Source organism: Rhineura floridana, chromosome 3, assembly GCF_030035675.1.
Source record: "Rhineura floridana isolate rRhiFlo1 chromosome 3, rRhiFlo1.hap2, whole genome shotgun sequence".
Classification (NCBI taxonomy): Eukaryota; Metazoa; Chordata; class Lepidosauria; order Squamata; family Rhineuridae; genus Rhineura; species Rhineura floridana.
Window position 1 is genome coordinate 94,874,716 of NC_084482.1, and position 20,803 is coordinate 94,895,518.

Sequence of the window (20,803 nt, forward strand, 5' to 3'; positions counted from 1 at the left end):
AGAAAATAATGGATGAGATTGAGATAACGAAACAAACCCTGCGACAGGGTAGTAAGGAGCTGAAAATTGAACTGAGCAAAATGACGCAGGAGCTTAAAGAAATAGGGGACCCTGTGAGAGAGGAGAATGAGATCAGAGATGAGAAAAGAAAAAATAAAGGGAAGATACAAGCCCTGGCGATTGGAACAAATGTGGAATTGGAAAAAGATCTGGAGTTTATGGATTTTAGAAATAAAATCTACTGTTTGGAATTTAACGTTATCTCTGAAGAAATTAATGAAGATATTAGAGATAAAGTTATCAATGGCTTGGATAATCTTCTGGACTGGAATGATGTGATGGAGCTTGATATAGAGAAAATCTATGGAATTAACTGCAGCCATGTGACAATGGAAAAACTCTTAAGAGATGAGCCAGTGCATTTTGTAAAAAAGAAGAACACAGATATGACTTTACAACAGTATTTCAGCAACTTATTCAGAATGGATGGCAAGAAAATATTTGGGATAGAGGAAATTCCCATCAGACTCTTATTATATGACTATGGCTACAACAGCAAGATTATTATGGAATACTGATAATGGAAGATTGGACACTGAAATTACTGGACTTAACAGGACTATTGAAGATGGAAGATGGAACTAATAGGGATAATGGAATAATGGCTATTGAAATTATTGGACCTAACAGATTCTGATGAGATGGATTAATCGAAATGTTTATTTGGACTATGGTTATGACAATAAGATTATTATAATTATTAACGAGATGGATTAATTGACATGTTTATTTGGAGAAAAATTGATAGATATATTTCTTAAAGAATTGAAACCTCTCTTTGACTTTTTGTGGAAAGAATAAAGTAATGTTTATGAGATTTGATGATTAATTAAGATAACTACTGGAGGAAAGTGATTTTATAATATGATTTAAGAGACAGGATTGTTATATATTGTAGACCTATAACTGATTTGATATGTGACAAATGGGAAGTCAACATTTTATTTTATTTTATTTTATTGTTTAATCATTTTTGTTTTGTTTTGTTTTTTGTCTTTGAATGTTTTATGATTTTGTTTTCTATGTTTTATGAAAATTTGAATAAAAATTATTGTAAAAAAAAAAAAAAGATATCAGAGATGGCAATTCCAAAGTGCTAAAGGTCCACTTCCTATGTTGTGTGGAATGAATCTCCTGATAAGATGTTATCTGCAGGAGGCCCTCACCTGCAGAGTGCAGTAATCAACTTGGGTATATAAGTGGTAAGATGATCTTTCAGGTATCCTGGTCCCAAGCAGCATAGGGCTTTGTATACCAAAACCAGCACCTTGAACTTGATCCGGCAGCTAATGGACAGCCAGTGCAATTCTTTCAGCAGTGGGGTTACACACTGGCGGTTACAAAAAACTACAAATAACAATATGCACTAGTTGAGGCACCTGTGTACTGGAAATTGCATTGGTGGAAGGATGCTGCTGTGTTAAGCATGCTGTGTCAAGGCAGCCCAGCGAAACATGCCACATCAGCTTTTTCTATCCATGCAGCAACACTCCCCCCCAAAAAGAGAAATCCACAATAACTTAAATAAATGTATGAATCTTCATTTTACAGTATGGTTAAAAGAAAAGACTAGCTGAAAAAATAATGTAAACCAATACAGGCAATGTCTAAAAAACTGAAAGATCATCATAATCTGTCTTGCTGCTGCAAAGGCGCATTTAGTTTTATATTGAAAATAAAATAAAATGCCCAAAATATTATCAAGTGCATCACATTTCTTGGGTGAGGATTGCTAGGGTCACAACAGATATTGCTTTTAAATATGTTTATCTATGGATTAACATAAAGACTGTTCTGTACTATTTCCAATAAAAGGGATTTGTTTTGCGCTTCACCTTCCTCCCAGGGGACCTCTGCTCAGATTCAGCTTGCAGATGAAGATGGATGAAATTAAGCCTGACAGACATAAGTAAAGCAGCCTGCTGAAAGTCACACTCTAGCATAGCTGGGCACTCTTCCTTTGAGGAAAGGTGATACAAGTGGGAATGTATGGTTGGATGAATGATGATGATGGTGATGCTTCTGTGCTTTTCCTAAATGCTCAGAGAGGTCCAGATAACCGTCTTAGTTATTTATATAACAACCCTGCATGGTAGGCCAGTAATATTACCCCCAAAGTACAGGGTTAAGCACTGGTGGCACATGGGATAAAAGAATGTTGCCAGCACATAAAACCATTCACCATCTTTGTACCTTCTTATCTCAGGTAGGCCTTCTAACACTTTCGGTCTTGCACATGAGGATGGGAAGCTCTTGCAAAAGCAAGGCCTGAAGGTCAACAACCACACAGGCCTGGCCCAAGATGCTTTGCTGCTTGATGCACGGCTCAGATAGCAGCCTGTCCCCACTCCCTGCTAGGGCCAGCATTTTGAAAAGTCTTGCTGCATCTTTCAGACAATTCCTGAACCACTAGGGCTCAACCACAGGGTGTCAGTCGAGGGCTTGGTAGTGCCTGCCTCCCCCGCTCCCTTGCATAATACTGCTAGAGGAGCAGTCCACACCCCTTTTTTCAGAATAGGCGTGACCCTGCAGCAGGAGCAAAACTCTAGACACGCCATTCCTACCATCTTCAATTCCTCAGAGTGGAGTGGCCTCAGGGGCACCCTGAGAAATGAAGGTAGCGGGTGAGACTCTCTGGAGCTTTGCTCCAACTGCAATGGCATGCCTACTCTGTGAAAAGTTTCTTTTCTTTTCAAAAAATGTATACACCAGTTTTTGCCCCAAAGGCCACCAAAGCAGTGAACACCAATTTATACAAAAGAAAGATAACAATAAAAGTACAAATAACACAATTCACCAATCAATCCACTATAAAAGAGCCAAATGACAAAATACCCACCAATCACATTGGATATGCATTTGAGAAGCAGCTCACCAGAATTCCACCTCTAACTTGGAAGCCAGGTTAACTCATATCCCCATCCTGCTGACCTACACTCTCACCTAGAAGTAAGCCTCAGCCAATCACCCTGAGCCCTTGTCACACCCCAAATAAGCAGCCCAAGGGCAGCCTCCAGATCAATAGGCTTCCTACCAGGAAACCAGCTGCACTGGTAGCAAAGTTCTTCTCCTTCACAGGTAGGGCTAGCTGGCCAAGCCTTCTGGCTCCTCCAACAGGCCAGCGTTCTTGAGGCAGAGAAGAAAAGGGCTGGGGGAGACTGAGGTTGGTTATCCACCTCCCAGCCACATCCCGTAGGCAGGTAAAGGAAGAATGGGTCCCTTTTCCTCATCATTTAGAGAGATTCTTGGGTGTGCTTGAGACTGCATGCTGACAACCTCTAGTTTGGGGAAAAGATTTGAAAAAGGGAGTAGAGGGACGTCTGGCCCCTTTGTCTTTCATTTTGGAGGGAAAAGGGGGGGAAAGCACTCCACCCACCCCCAGTCCAGGTGGCAGGAAGGAAACGTTCCCTTGGTCTCCACCCCCCCCAAAAAAAAACCCCAAAGGAAAGAATAAGGGACTCACTTGTTCCCTTCCCTCTGCCTGGTAAGTGGGAAAAAGCGCAACCAGGGCAGGATTTTTTTTTGGGGGGGAGAGGGAGTTCCCCCCCAAGCTTCTTGCCCAGGGTCCACTCAAACTTGGCAGTGCCACTGTTCCTGCCTTCATCTGTCTCCTGCCACCCTCCACATTGTGCCACCTGAAGCAGGTTGTTAAACTCTACTGCAATGTAGGGTTAGCCCTCCAACACAGAGTCAGAAAGACATGGGAAGATCATCTTGTCCAGCCCTCAATCAAAATATCTTCACAGTACACACAGTCCTCTGAATCTACTTTCCATCACCCACTCCCCTGCCAAACTGGTCCCGTTCTGTGGATCTCCCCCAAGCACGGCAGCTGTATAAGCAGTTCTTGTGGGAGACAGGTGTCTCCATTGCCCAACCAAGTGGATCCTGCCTGTCTGCCTTGCCACACTGTGGTAGTTTTATTGCTGCCACTCCAGTGCTACTTGCCCTTGCCCTAGTTATGTGCAACTAGCTGTGGCAGAATGTGCCTTTGGATGCACATCCCATTGAAAATAGTGCAGTGCGGACTGGCTTCCACATGGGAATGTGTAGGAAAGCAGTCTCCCACCTGCAGATTGAAATACTACAGGCAAAGCCCAGGTGCATTATGTAGGTTCTGCTGTTGCTTAGCTCTAACACCCTGTGGAGTATTTGAGAGCATGTCTCCTCCTCTATTAGCATGTCTGTGCTAACAGACATTCAATCTAAGAAGTGCAAACATTCAAAGAGATCACAGCAGATCCCAATTTCTCAACAGTTGCTGTATGTATGGACCACCATTCTAGCTTGCTTGTTCTTCACAAACTACTGTATTTTTCTAGGTTACAGCCATTGGATGAGAGGGTAGAGGAAAAGCCCCCCCCCCTGATGTTCTTTCAGTGTGCTAATCCAGCCATACTGAATATGTGGGGTAAAGGGAAAGCACTTTGAAATTTACGTATATTCTGTCACTGAGACCCAGTGAATATATTCCTGTTTAACATTGATTCAGTTCACTGTCCTCCCTCACTCCACAAGGGTATTGGTGACAGACTGTCTCACTGACATGGGACATACAAATCCGGAAGGATGGATGCCCAACCAGGCATTCCTTCACCTTCCCCATGGTAACATTACAGCAGCACTGGAACACAAGAGCTGAGTTCTAAAGGCCAAGCTATATATTTCATGTGAATCAAATGAAGTTTCCCTGGATTGGCTTTCCAAAAACAATTATGCTCCTGTAGGGAGGAAAATCCCTCCACATAGAAAATGAGCACAGCAGTCAGAAGGGCTCAAGGCAAGTCTTCAGACATGCTATTTTTCTATATGTAGGTTTTCCTCATATCTCCCCCACCCCCTGGAAGAACATTAAAAATGCAATCTTCCACCAGTAGCCCAAGTGACAGTATGAAGGAATAGCTTTACCATTTCATTCTGCTAAAATGAAAGCTGTTATGGAAATGGTTGTTACCACATTGAGGAGGATGGACAGCAGGGATAAGCATACTAGGTTTCAAAATGCACAGGGGACTGTGCTGATACAAAGCACTCCCTGCTGCAGTTGCCTTCCAACTTGGTGAAAGCAATGAGAATGGGGATGGCAGGGTGGGTTATTGCTCTCTTCCTGCTGCCCTGTGGCAGCTTCTCCATTTCCATAAAGTTTGAAGAGTGCTATAGACTGGCCCCGATTTCAGATTTGTCATTTTTGGGATAAAAACCTTAGGGCCTGCTGGATCAGGGCAGGAGCCCATCTAGTCCAGCATCCTGTTCACACAGTGGCCAACCAGATGCCTGTGGGAAGTCCATAAGCAGGACCTGAACGCAAAGAGCACTCTCCTCCAGGGTCTCCAGTAACTGGTATTTGGAAGCATCCTGCCTCTGTCTATGGAGGTAGAGTATAGCCATCATTCCCCATGAATTTGTCTAATCCTCTTTTAAAGCCATCCAAGTTGATGGCCATCACTGCCTCTTCTAGGAGTGAATTCCATAGCTTAATTATGCGCTGTGTGAAATACTTTTTGTACTGAATCTTCCAACATTCAGTTTCACTGAGTGTCCATGAGTTCTAACATTATAAGGGAAAAAACCTTCTATCCACTTACTTCATGCCACACATAATTTTATACACTTCTGTCATGTCACCTTACTCTAAACCATGAAGACCCAAATACTGAAACCTTTCCTCATAGGGAAGTTGCTCCATCCCGTGATCATTTTAGTTGCCCTTTTCTGAAACTTTCCAGCTCTACAATATTCTATTTTGAGGTGAGGTGACCAGAACTGTACACAGTATTCCAAATGTGGCCACACCATAGAATTATATAAAGGCATTATGATAATCAGTTTTATTTTTAATACCTTTCCTAATGATCCCTAGCATGGAATTGGAAAAGCCTTTCACCATTTTCTTCTAAGTTTTTAAAAAGCATATGAAGGCATACCATGCTAATGGTTTTACAGAATCCATGACCTAACTCAAGTATGTTCTTGGTAATAAAAAATTAAGATACTTTTCATAAATGAACTGTCATTATTTTTGTTTAAGTAGGTATGTAAACTGAAGAATGGCAATGACATAGAAGCCATTTGGGGCTGCAAATGACAGCCATTTTAACATGTACAGATTTCTCATTAATCTATGTAGAGAAAGGTCAAGGCTGCATCAAACTTCTAAGCTCCCCAAATTTCTGATTGCCAGGGTATTTCTTCTGAATTAAAATTAGAAAAAAGGTCATTTACACTTTAAAAGGTCTACTTTTAGAGTAAAGCAAAGAATTGCCATCACAAGAACTCATTAGCTGCCCTTGACTAGATGCAAGACCAGACCAGGGAATCATATACAGGCATAGTGAACAACTTTGTTAGTGGGTACTCAGAGGAGCCTTTAATTTCTCCATAATTGTGATTCTTTGATAGCACACTATCACACCCCCTGCCTATAGTTTAGGAATTGGCTGTTATACTGTGCTGGGTTTTAAAGGATACAGCTAAAAACAGATGAAGCAACATTACTCAGCTAAGCAGATCCAGCCCTGATACCCCATGTACCCTCCTTTGAGTTCATAATAGATCTGTTTTCATGAATTAGTCTCTTTAAGTGTTGAATTTCAGAACTACGAACAATATTCTTCAATTACTATTGTCTTAGTATCTGATTTCTTACTGTGTTCCCCTCTACACCATCTTCATCAAGAGGACACCACAACTAGTTTCAGATACAGTAAGTTGAATATGAACATAGGTTGACAGCACATTATTGGTTTTATCCACATACTAAAAACTGGGCTTTTTGCCAATTTAATTTTATGTGATTGTTTTGTTTTTAATTGTTATAAGCTACCCTGAGCAATACAAATACATTGGAAGGATGGGGTATAATACTATTGTGAGCTGAAAAATATATTAAGTTGGCATGTATATTAAGGACATGCCTTTTTTAAGATGCAAAATTCCAAGGCAAGTATTCCAATCTATATCACAGGCTTAACTAACTCCCTCTATTTTCAATACAGATACCTAACATTTGCGTATGTAGTGATCACAAATGAACTATAACTCCTCTCCAGCTGCCTCTATATATGTTAAAAAATACCCCCTCGCCTTCAAGCATGCACACAAGTACATCTCAGAAGAAATGAAGCAATACAGCTCTTTTTGTGATTATAATTTTTTTGGAATGGTTTTTTCCAAATTGCAATTCGTTTTATGCCTTTTTTGTTTGTAATTTCAAACCATTCCATGTTATCTCTTTATTGCAAAAAAGTCAACATGCATCTTAGAAATTCAGAGTGTAATCAATAAAACAAACATTACATGTATGAATTTAAATGTATAAACAGTTAGAAATCCAACAATATCTTCTAATATACTATTACACAAGTTCACAATCTTGTAAAAACTATAATACAAGTTTACTATACATTGAGAGGAATTTACTATTCCTTTTCACATGATTTTATTAAAAACTGTTGAAGCATCTCCACTGACTGCGGGCATATATTTTTCAAATCAGTTTTCAGATGCTAGGCTTTTTTATGCTCAAGGATTAAAAAAACAAAACAGGATTTTATACCACAGTTAAATTGTCAGCTTATATAGTAATAACATCAATATCTGTAAAGCTTTAGGGGGTGATTCACAGACCATTTACATTGTGGCATTCTTCTGGATTGCAATGGGATTACACAAAAAGTGGTCAGTGAAGTTTACTCCTGGTGTAGTAGCAATTTATTTTAGAATGGCTTCTTAGCAGGTATTATATTATGCTATCCATCATAGCTTATAAATGCAGAAGTGACAATTCACAGCAATTAAAAATATTATTTACCAGAAGTAACCTACTTAGAAACAGAAATGGCATCCTAACTTCTAAAACACAACACAGGGAGCTCCACAGCTATGTCCAAATGAAGGTCACTTTGAAGTAGTTTTTCTTTCTCCTTTGTATTAAGTGAATTACCACTATGCTGCCCATCACTTACATTCTCAGTAACGTAATAGTATGCTTTCAATACATGAGTTTAGGGGCACAACTCATTTTTGTGCTTCTGGGCTGAGAAATCACATTTAAGATGTCACTAGAGGATTTATGTAAGCCAACAAATACAAAAAAAAGAAGCAAAAACTCACTAAATAAATATTTTCCCCTTGCCCCCCCTTCCCACAAAAAAAGCCAACACTTTGAGCAAGGACATCCATGCTGAACAATGTGCTAACAAAATGTTATTTTAAAACCATATGAAAAGGAATCCCATCCAGTCTAACTGTGCCAAAGGCTGTTGAAATTTCTCTTACAGCTTCATTCACTCACTGTAATCTTCCAAATACAAAAATACAAGAATTCTTATGGAAATCTAGATGCTGGTAGTTTTAGTACAGAAAAAAAAAGCAAAATATTTACAAAATTATACACTTTTAAGAAAACCCTGTACAATATATATATATATATATATATATATATATGTACACACACACACATATATAAATCCTTTGTTCCCTCTATCATTTGATTAAACTGTTCAGATTCAAGCATTTTGCTGCAATGGGCCAGTATATGCAATGGCCACATACTGAGTCACAGGCATTCCGAAGATATTACAGGCAATGGGAGAAGGGCAAGGATTGCCTGTTAAGGTGTGCAATATTCGTGCTTTTTCTTCTAACCTAATTCAGCAAGATTCAACATCAGTCGGAATGTAGCAATAATCTAGAAAACAAAGGCCTTCACGTAAAGGGCAAAAAAAATGTTGATTACACTCCTCTGAGTGTGACTGGAATTTAAATTGATACTAGCTTCGATTTCACATATACAACACACACAACAGTACCCAAAAGGAGAAACAGAGTGCTTGACTTCATGGAGCTAGTCAAGATAAAATTTAGTGCTTCTGATACTTAGAGTGAATCAAGTACCAGTTGCAGTAATACATTTGAATATAGGACTTCTAAAAAGGATGTGTTTGCTCCTGTTTGCTTACACTAGTGTTCTAGTACCACAAGAGTTGATACAATAGTGTTTGCTCTCCTCCTTTGATCTTAACATTCAAAATGCTGTGGCATAACATACTTCTTTATATAAAATGGCACTACTGTCTTACGTCTACAGTAGAGGATAATGCGCTTAGGTTTAACAGCAGCAATTGACATGAGTCATGTATGAAGTTCTGTTGTCCTCACAAGTCAAAATATATAAATCTACACCAGTTACTATAGGTGCTTTAAAAATGATGCAGGGGTAGGGAGGGAAGGCATGACCAAACAGCATGCAGGTAAAAAGCCTCTAAGTTAATTTTTGTCTTACTTTCCTCTCTTTAGCATTTTGTTTTATAAAAGTTGCTTTGCTTAGGAATTAAGCACAATATTATTCCAAGTGCTGGTCTTGTATTTAATATTTTAAAATTGGATTATGTTAGATTTGGGGCTTTATGGGCTAAAGAGAGAATAAGCTGCTTTCAATACTGCAGAGGTTTGACCTAAAACGTTAAAAAGAGCTTATTCAGCCACAGACAGCTAAATGGTTTAAATGGTGGGGCACTTTAAAAAGCACTAAACGTATTTACCAACACCAGCTTTTCACCATGCACAACTGCTCTGTTCATTTTAATAGGATTTGTACAGGAAGCCCACGTTTGACTGAAGTAAATGTGAAATATACAGGAGCAGTGGTTGGTCAACTGCATCCAAAAAGTAGTAAGACTGGGCTATGTCTGAAGATTAGATTGAGAAGAATCAAAATATTAGACAGAAGTAGCTGTCATCAGTGCTGACTAGTTTGAATGTGTTAGCTGGGTAGTCTTATCCTGCAATTCTGCTAGGTAGAAGTTCTTAGCTAATATGATTGTGAATGAGGTCAGTTTTCCTATATTCAGCTATCTAAGATCTGCTACCTAGCAGAATCGCCAGGTAATTCTTGACAGAAGTGAAACTTATTTGCCACCTAAGGGACCTTTGAATGAGCAAATTCCAGGCAATGTTGATGTACTAAAGAATTTCATGGACAGCTCTCATCTCAGACTCCGCATTAGTAAATAAAGCCCGAAAAGTAATTGATAGCTTAAAAAACTATCCATATTTTAAAAACAAAATAGACACGAGTTGGGTTTGAAAGACTGATACATTTCATCTTTAGAGGACTACAACCATCTTTGCAGCTCTTGGCCTTTGTCTGATCATGGCTACTTTTTTTGCTAAGTTTATATATCAAACTCACACTTGCTGTCTTGTGTATATGAAAAGAAAAACAAAAAACAAAATGAATTTTTGGCTCATTGACTTCCTTTAAATATTTTTTAAAAGTTTTAGTTCAACAATTCAAAAACTATATGATTCCATTTCAAGTTTCATCTTCTCCAGGAACGAGATTCATCTTCATCTTCATCTTCATCATCATCGTCTTCAGGCAAAAATAAGTCTGAAGCTTCGGTCTCCTGAATAATGGCAAAATATAATATGGTTATACAAAAAATATTACACAAGACAAAGCCATAGGAACCCAAGTGACAATGAAGAGCTATCAAAAATTATTATTTAAACATGAACAACATGTAAGCAGGTGCGGGTATGTGTACATAAAATACAACATTATAAGATACAAATACAGATTCTCCAAGCTATAGCCACTATATACAATACAAGGAAGTTCTCCATGCACTACAGATGATAAACTGATGAGTTCTCCAGGACTGTATCTCAGTTCATGCTTCTTTGGAATCAAATTGGAGAATTGTTCATCAATGATTTGGGGCTCTCTCATCTGTTTTTTTGCTATTAAAAAAATCATACTACAATAGATGATAGCCTGCAGCAACAGGATGGCTCGTATCTGTGATTCTTTTGGACTTTTATGTGGCTAAAATCGTTCCTGATGATCCTCTAAATATGTTATACCCTAGGGTCAAACCATGCAGAGAAAACATATCAAAAATAGAGTTAGGTGGCAAAGTGTGGCTACTGATTCTGAATGCGCTGAAGCAATTGGAGGGCATTAGGAACAGGGACTTCTCAATAGTGGCCCCTACCTTATGGAACTCCGTAAGGGATGCTTTGGTCCCTTCAGTTGCAGTATTTGAAAAGGCTATAAAAACCTGCCTGTTTCAAATAGACTTTAATTGATGAGTTTTACTGGTCATGCAGTTGTTTTATTGATGTGGCTCTGGAAATAGTTTTTAATATTAGCTAAATTTGTCATCAGAACAGTTCTTATAATGAATTCAAAACAGCAATAAGACCAGCAAGTTTCCACAGAAATGTTTTGCGTAACAAAAAAAGTGTTTCAGAGAGGTTTTGAAAGACAAGCTACTTTCAAACATTATTCCATTACCTCCTCCTTGGGTTCCTCCTCCTCAGTTTCTGTGGACACAGAGGGTACCTTAGGTTTATGCCATGATATCTGAAGTCGACGGTCTTTGAACTTTAATCCTTGGTTCGCAGCCTAAAGTATGATATTTGAGAGGGAAAGACAGCAATACTAATTACTAAGAATCAGTGGTTGTATGCCATCTGTTGGCACAGCAGAGGGATTTCCACTGAATCTATTTGTACTTCAGAAGTTTTTTCACTACATAATAATCAGTATTTATACTCTCTACTCCAAGCTTTTTTTCTGAATTATAATTTTAAAAGGTTATACATTGGCTGAATTATAAATCAATGATTAGTCTAGAGATAGCAACAGGGGTCAAATATTCAATGCTTGGAAAATATTTGACTTTCAGCCATGTTATCTATGCAGTATCCATCAACATATATTAACTGATAGCTTTCATTCAGCTGGAAGTTTTGCTTAAAGTAAGTATATCTTTGAGAAAAGAGATCAATGTTTGTTTATATTTCTAAGCTATTTACTTACATTTTCAGCTTCAGAACGGGATTTAAATGTCAGGACAACACTTAAAGGAGAATCCTGCTCTTGAAGTCCTTCAATATCTCCAAATTTCTGTAAGACAAATAGTATTAGTAAGATCTTAAAAAGCTGGGGAAGTAACTAGCTAATATGGAAGTATGGAACCTGGGTTCCTATGTTTCTTTGAATATTGCTATCCAAGAAAATATATTCAAAACCTGTTATTAGTGGCATTATACCATGAAATGTTGGAGATGCCATAGGTAGACTTTTGATTTCATGCATATTTAGTGGAACAGTTATAGAATTAAAACACTTTGGTAAGCAGTTGAATGAGATTTTTGAGAGATTCTGGGAAATGACTTTTCTGTATCTACAAAGGTGGTGGCATAACTATGGGGCATGAGAGGTCACATGGAGAAAAAACATCTGTATGTTAGCAACATCCATTTATAGAAAAAAAAACTGGAGGCATATGAAACACCCTCTTTGGCTCCATAAAACATGGGGTACAATAATTATAAGAAAGGTAATCATAATTCTGCATTGTAGATAGGAAAATGAATGCCACGTCTAATTTCATTAGAAATTGGGCATCTTTTATTCCTTATTGGAATAAGTCAATTCAAAAAGCAACATCCAATGCCTATTTAATTATTCAGTGGAAATCCACTTGGATAATGGGACTTCTGGTTTCTCTTCTCTCCAGCAGCCTTACCCCTCCCCAGGTTTGCTCTGGAAGGTGTCTATGGAATACAAAGTGAGCAGCAAGCCAGAAAGAGGGAAAGTGTTCATGAGGTTGAAACATTTTTTACTTTATGTACTACACAGTAGCAAGCCTGACATCTATTTCAGGAACATCACTTATTAAAATCATGCCTACTATAGATCAGGGGTGGGGGATTTGCTTTTATCACTTCTGTGTTTGACATCCTGGGTTCCCTTTGAGAGGAAGGGCAGGATATAAATGTAATGAATCATCATCATCATCATCATCGTATGTAGCCTTCCAAATGTTGTTGGATTCTAACTCCCATCAGTCCCAGCCAGCATGGACAATGGTTAGAGTTGATGGGAGCTGGAGTCCCAACATCTGGAGGATCACAGGTTCCCCACCTCTTATACAGATGCTATATTGAAATATACATGGCTAAATGTTAGCAGCAAGCGTTCCATATTCTTTCAATAGCCAACTTCAACTACTATGGTTAAGGATTTGGATCCATAACAGGATCATAAGTCTTTGCACCATAGGATTGTTGTAGTTGTGTTTTTTTGCTGAAGAGTATGACAATTTGCTAAGAGTGATTTCTATTAGGTCTGCCCCAAGGAAGCTGCCTAGTCTGTCATTACAAAAGAAGCTATTTGTGGCATAGTAACCAGAATCCCAAGCAGTCTTGTGACCCTCCTCTTTCAGAACTATACCTAGCCTCCAACTGCGGGTGTAGTTTGCACTTGTCAGCATGCATAGTGTGTGGGCCTGGCATCAGACTACTTACTAGCTGGTGGCAGGGGTTTTTTTGTGGAAGTTTTCTTTGGGTAGAGGAAATTTCTTTTAAAGTAGACAGAAATCAACATCTCTTATCTGTTGTAGGATTGCCACATCATCCACTTCAAAGTGTTTTCCCTTCATAATGAGAGTTTTTCATCTTACTGTAATCATCACAGCTATAAGTGAAGGGCTTCCACGGCCACACACTACTGAAAGCTGACAGAGATTTGACCATGCTTCTTAAAAGTGGTCACATTCAGGCTACTATATATACAGCCTAACCCTATGCATGTTTTCTTGACGTTAAGCCCTAGCCAGAGAGTTACAAAACATTTAGTCTGTCATTACTCCAGATCTGGTAGCTTTACCTGTGGCATTTTAACATCTATTGCTAAAGTAAGAGTATTGGTTGGCGTCTACTTTATGACTTTTTTTTTTTAAAAAAGTGAGTACACTTATGTTTATTTCCATAATAAAATTTTACTTTTGTTCACAGGATGACATCCAAATAGCACTGTTGCACCAACAACAGGCATCCACTCCTGGAATAAGAAGGAAGGTGATTTCTGCAGATTTGGGGGAGGGAGACTCCCAGAAACTGGATCTTGCCTTCTCTTGCAGGAGTGTTATGTCCGCTGCTGGTACAACAGTGCTAAATGGATATCAACCATGTTCTTGCCACTAAAAAGACTTATGCTCAAGTCACATTATAGTTATATAACAGACAAGAAGAAAATGGTGGAAAGGAATACCCAGGATCAAATAGGAAAAAAATGTGCAAACCTATGTCAACTCAACTGCTAATTGTTTGTAGACCCTTTGAAACTCTTACCTACCTATCTGTAAAGAAAGGGCTCAAATTATGGCAGCAGCTTGGTGCTAGGCTCTCGCATGGAAACTGGCTAGACCAGTTTCATTTGGGGAAAAAAATAAGTCAGCCTGATTAAAAAGTTGACAAATATATAAGGTCATTCAGAGCAGCTTTAAAACCATGACAGTTCCACTAAGAAATACTAAAAACATGTCTTGGACCATAAGACATGTCTGGATAAGCAGTTTCCAGAAGAACAATGAAGTGGAAGCTACAGATAGATATTCCTTGGGAGAGTTTATTTCCTTCAAATGTAAACCACATGCTGGATGACACAACGCAATTCCATTTCTAATTTCAATTAGGAAGCAGACAAGATTAACGACAAAACAAACCAATACTACACTCGAAATGAAGGAAGTCAAGTTTTAGGACAACCATCCCTTAATATTATTCTAGAATACACAATAGAAACCAGAACAAGTCAATTAAATTTTAGTTACAAGCTACTAACTTACTGAAAAGTGCTGCAGCAACTCATCTTTTTCCTCTTCTACAAAGCCACCAATGGTTAGTGCTTTGGGACGGTGGTCTACCACCATATGATTCACTGAACCTCTCCCTCTCCCTCCACGACCTCGACCTCTTCCTCTGCTTTGGGCAGACATGACTTTTCCACGACCTGCAGGCAAGATACCTAAGCGGGCAGCCTACAGACAAAAGGAATATACTTCATCTTTCATGAACATTGTGCTGCATATTATACAGTAAACATATCACAATCAAGATGTTATATAACTTTGCAAGCTCACCTCAACCTGTAACTGGGTGAGCTTTTTCTTTAATTCGGTTGTATCTTCCCCTGAAGACAGTCTTTTATGAAAGTCCAGCTCTGCGTCTAAAAGTTCCTTTTGTGCCTTGAAAGGGAAACCGGGGGGAGGGGGAAAAGGAGTATAAAGCAAATTTGTTTGCATTTTATTCTGTTTTGCTCCATGCTAAGATGCTCTGTCTTGGGTTTTAATTTGCTATACCCATCATGCCAGGGCTCAGAGTCTTATCTGGAAAAATTATCTGCAAACTCCCTTGGGCATTTTTTTAAATCTAAAAGCGAGGGATATAAAATGTCATACTGTCCTCAGCTTCTTTGGGAGGAAATGCAGGATAAAAATCTAATACAATTAATTAAATTAATAAATATATTAAGGTAGGCAGTGATGGCGATAAAATACTTATTTCACAGAACTGAAATAAGTGGTGGGCAACAATGTTTCAGATGGCATGTGACCCCTGGAGGTATCTTGGGCAAACTGCAGGCTCTCAGAAAATCTCAGATTTTAGATGAAAAGTTTAGAACGCTTGTGGCTGCAGAAACAGATTTGAGAAGTTGATAGAGCAATTCAAAAAAATAAAGCAAGGTTTTAGAAAAAAAACTACAAAGTTTTAAAAAACCTCAATTTTACTCTGTCTACATCTTTCCTGATATTTAAGAATATATATGTCAAGATTTCCCTAAGGACTGACTGAGACATGCCTTTTATTCTTATGGGTAACAGCTAAGGAATTAGTATGCTCAAGAAGATGAACAATGCAGCTTGCCACTTGCTATGAAAACAGAAAGGAGATGCACATTGCATGCACCCAAAACACACTTTCTTGGTCATGAGATACTTCCAGCATTCATTTATTTTATTTATTTATTTATTTCATTTTTAAACCGCCCATAGCGAATAGCTCTCTAGGCGGTGAACAAAACAAGATTAAAATACAATATTACAATAAAATTACAATAAAATCAGCAACAAGTTAAATGAAAAAAAAAATTAAATGAAACACATTGAACATTAAAATGCCTGGGAGTATAGCCAGGTCTTAACCTGGCGCCTAAAAGAAAGTACCGAAGGCGCCAGGCGTATCTCCACAGGTAGGCTGTTCCACAGTTCGGGGGCCACCACAGAAAAGGCCCTAGATCTAATAACAATCCTCCGGGCATCCTGATGAGTTGGTACCCGGAGGAGGGCCTTGGATATTGAACGAAGTGAACGGGTAGGTTCATAGCGGGAGAGGCGTTCCACAAGGTATTGTGGTCCCACACTGTGTAAGGCTTTATAGGTCAAAACCAGCACCTTGAATCTGGCTCGGAAACAAATAGGCAGCCAGTGCAGGCGGGCCAGGACAGGTGTTATATGCGCAGACCAGCGGGTCCTCGTTAACAACCTGGCTGCCGCATTTTGCACTAGCTGAAGTTTCCGAACGGTCTTCAAGGGCAGCCCTACGTAGAGCGCATTACAGTAGTGCAGTCTAGAGGTTACCAGAGCGTGAACAACTGAGGCGAGATCGTCACTGTCCAGATAGGGGCGTAGTTGGGCTACTAAGCGAAGATGGTAAAACGCATTCCGTGCCACCGAGGCCACTTGAGCCTCGAGCGACAAGGAAGGGTCAAAAAGGACCCCCAAGCTACGAACCTGTTCCTTCAAGGGGAGTGTAACCCCATCTAGAACAGGATGAACATCCACCATCTGGGCAGGTAAAGAGCTCACCAACAGTGTCTCAGTCTTGTCTGGATTAAGTTTCAGTTTATTAGCTCTCATCCAGTCCATTATCGCGGTCAGGCAACGGTTCAGCACATCAACAGCCTCACCTGAAGAAGGTGAAAAGGAGAAGTAGAGTTGCGTGTCATCAGCGTACTGATGGCAACGCACTCCAAAACTCCTGATGACCGCACCCAGAGGCTGCATGTAGATGTTAAAGAGCATGGGGGACAAGACCGACCCCTGAGGGACTCCACAATGGAGAGTCCAGGGTGTCGAGCAATGTTCCCCAAGCACTACCTTCTGGCGACGATCCGCTAAGTAGGAGCAGAGCCACTGCCAAGCAGTGCCCCCAACTCCCAACTCCGCGAGCCTCCCCAGAAGGATACCATGGTCGATGGTATCAAACGCCGCTGAGAGATCAAGGAGAATCAACAGGGTCACACTCCCCCTGTCCCTCTCCCGACAAAGGTCATCATACAGGGCGACCAAGGCTGTTTCAGTGCCAAAACCAGGCCTAAAACCAGATTGAAACGGATCCAGATAATCGGTTTCATCCAAGAGCGCCTGGAGCTGGCCGGCGACCACCCGCTCCAGGACCTTGCCCAAAAAAGGGACATTCGCCACCGGTCTATAGTTGTTCAAAATATCTGGGTCCAAAGAAGGTTTCTTTAGAAGAGGTCTCACTACTGCCTCCTTGAGACTACCAGGGACTACTCCCTCTCTCAAGGAGGCGTTTATCACCTCTTTGGCCCAGCCGGTGGTTACAGCCCTGCTGGCTTTCACCAGCCAAGAATATCAATGATGAACATGATATTCTTATGCAGAACAATATTTGAGGGGATGCTTCTCAAACATGTATTGCAGTTACACCAATTAGCACTGGGCTGCTGGGTTTTCATTATCAAAGTAGTACTGCACAGGGTGAATAAATTTCAACACACACATCTATTCACTACAATGCAAGAGACAGTTTCTTTTATTGTGTGTAATTTGTCTCATGTGTTAATTTATCCCATGACTACCTCCACACTGGGTATTTGGGTTTGAAAATATAGCAGTAAATTGTAATTTCATTGCCTTTTCAGAACTGAATTGAAGTAAAGTTTTGAATTTTGTTCTGGCACAATCATCTACACATTCTTTAGCTTGTCACTTGCCTGTTATCTTGCTTTTAGGCAATGAGATGCCTTACATGCCATTTGATACAAACAGGCAGCCCCCCCCGATACATTTATTCCCAGAAGCAATTCAAATGAGTGCTGTAGAATTACTGAAGGCGAATGTGGCCCGGTGGGCCCCTTTATTAGCCAATCTCTCCCCCCCCCCACCACCATTAGTAGCTCTGGCAAAATTTTGACTTCCTGAACACAGCTATTATTGTTCCTTTTTTTAAAAGGCGGGATAGTTTTAACCCAAATAACTGTCCGTTATTGGAAAAATGTATGCTAGTTACCTTAGTAATAAAATGCAAAACTGAATTAGGGCTTTTGGGATTCTTGGTGAGAAGCAGTTTGCTTTCATGGCTGGTTATTTACTAATAGGCCAAAAAACCTTGCAGTTTAAGAACATACCTATAGCCAACATATTTCTATCAAACTTTAAAAAGCAGCAAAATTGGGAAGCTATAGTTAATGTACCAGAGGAGCAGGAGACCTGACCTCCTCTCTGAGACATTGTTCTGCCCTAATTGACTTGAAGACATATAACAACAGCAAACAAAAACCAATTTGTAAAAACGCAAACACAATTTGGGTTGGCCTTTCATAGTCCAGTCCACTTCCTGTGCAGCTTGGAAGAATTTATCTTGTGTACACCGCCCTGAGAGCTTGTTGCTATAGGGCGGTTTAAAAATGCAATTAATAATAAATAAATAATAAATAATAAATTTGGCAACATGTGCCTCTGAGCATATGGCGAGTGGTGGCAACACCTGCCATCTCCAAAGATGGAGAATTACATTTTTGTATGTTTGCTGAGGTTCTTCTTACTTTGCTTCTTTCCTGTGTTTCTGCTGTTTCTACAGAGAATCTAACCTAGAAAATTATATTTCTCTCATTATTCATCCTAGAAATCTGTGTTAATTTTGTATTTATTAATTTCAAAGCCTTTTATTGGTCAATGTCATGATGGTGAAGATAGCCATTTGTGTTTCAAAGTGGAGGTTATATTCTATTTCTATTTTGGGTGCATTAACAGTTGAATCTGAAACTGCAGTTTAATGTAAAATCAGACTGATTACAATATGTTGCTACTTCAGGAATGACTCTAGCTGTTGGAAAAAACAAACTTGGCCTGCCGAAGATACATGTGTTCAGCCTGTATGCTTAAACCACTTCACTTAAGCAAAGGTGAGCATGGTCAATTAAAAACATACAGCACACCTAGAAATTTGCTAGAATACATTTCACATCCCACTGTTTTATCTTGTGCAAACTGAGACACTCCTCACGTCCATTGGAGACTATTCTGCAGAATAGTCAGTGCCATTATTCCACAATTGTTTTTGGAGTTTTTTTAGTGTAAACTTTGCAAAGTGTTACTGTACTTCACATATTCACAGAAAGAGAAGCAAGAGAAAATGATTTACTATAGGAAACTTCACTACAATTGCAAAGCAAATCATACATATTTAAAGTGGCTATCTGAACTGTATCAACTGTCTTAATAATGTTGCTTCATCCCTGCTAAAACAAGATTAGCACAGTGCATGCCTTCTGTTATTTGGGCTGATTGCAGGCGTTGCCATCACTCACCATATGCTCAGAGGGACGTTACCAAATTCTTCCAAGCTACACAGGAAGTGGATTGGACTGTGAAAGACCAACCCAAATTTATTTATTTATTTAATTAATTAATTTGTATCCCGCCCTTCCTTCCAGCAGGAGCCCAGGGTGGCAAACAAAGCACTAAAACACTTTAAATTGTGTTTGCATTTTTACAAATGTATAAGGCAGTACAATACCTCAGAGAGGATATCAGGTCTCCTGCTCCCCTGGTGCATTCATTATAGCTTCCCAATTTCACTGCTTTTAAAACTTTGATAGAAATATCTTTTTGCTATAGATACATTCTTAAACTGCAAGGGTTTTTGTTTGCCACTTAGTGAATTTCTCTGCATTTTAATCCAGGAGGTAAGAAATGGGATCCTGTGGAAGTTTGCTCGATCATTTGCATGCTTATTGAGTTCAACGTGGTTTACTCCCCTGCAATCATGCTTAGGATAGGTGAAACTGATCACGGGGAATGGGATGGGGAGAAGGAGAAAGAGCAGGGGGAGTGGAAGAGTGGAATGGGAGCAGGCGGGAGGGGAGGTTTGATGATTGCATGCTTACTGAGTTCAGTGGGATTTACTCCTGTGTAATCATGCTCAGGATAGGTGAAACTGACCGGAGGGAGGAGGAGGGAGGGCTGGATTGGGCAGGGAGGAGGAAGAAGGGAGGGGAGGAAGGAGGAAGGGAGAGAGAAGTGGAAGAAGAGAGGGGGAGGGGAAAGGCAGGTCTGATCATTTGCATGCTTATTGAGTTCAGTGGGATTTACATCTGTGGAATCATGCTTAGGATAGGTGAAATTGACTTGGGGAGGAGCAGGGGGGGAAGGGGAGGAAGGGAGGAGATTGGGTGGGTGGGCAGAGGGAAAGCCTCTTTCCTTTCCAAAAGGAAAACATTGTGAACAATATCATTCTTTTTCAGGGTTTCCCCACCTTTTTATTCTAAACCAGACACATTTAGCCTCCCACCCTAATTTAAACCAAAGCTGTCACTGACCACATCCACACCAGACCTTTATTTCGCTTTAGACAGTTATGGCTTCTCCCAAAGAATCCTGGGAAGTGTCATTTGTAAAGGATGCTGAGAGTTACTAGAAGATGCCCTATCCCCCCCCCAAGCTACAATCCCTAGAAGAGCAACTGACTGTTAAACCACTCTGGCAACTGGAGCTCTGTCAGGGGAATAGGAGTCTCCTAACAACTCTCAGCACCTTTCACAAACTACACTTCCGAGAATTCTTAAGGGTTAGCCATTACTGTCTAAAGTGAAATAAAGGTCTGGCATGGGTGTGGCCCTGATTAGCCAAGCCAAACAACT

General features: G+C 39.8%; 1 protein-coding gene across 1 annotated transcript in view; it reads right to left on the reverse strand.

The window, feature by feature from the left end:
- Positions 1-7,194: 7,194 nt before the first annotated feature.
- Positions 7,195-20,803, reverse strand: part of RBM27 (RNA binding motif protein 27) — a 63,534-nt gene continuing 49,925 nt past the window's right edge. Inside the window, exons 17-21 of the mRNA XM_061616955.1 lie at positions 15,000-15,104; positions 14,706-14,897; positions 11,891-11,977; positions 11,363-11,473; positions 7,195-10,469 (exon numbers count right to left, since the gene is read on the reverse strand). Of these exons, the coding sequence (XP_061472939.1) occupies positions 10,383-10,469; positions 11,363-11,473; positions 11,891-11,977; positions 14,706-14,897; positions 15,000-15,104 (582 nt within the window). The 3' untranslated portion in view covers positions 7,195-10,382. The remainder of the gene's footprint in view (positions 10,470-11,362; positions 11,474-11,890; positions 11,978-14,705; positions 14,898-14,999; positions 15,105-20,803) is intronic.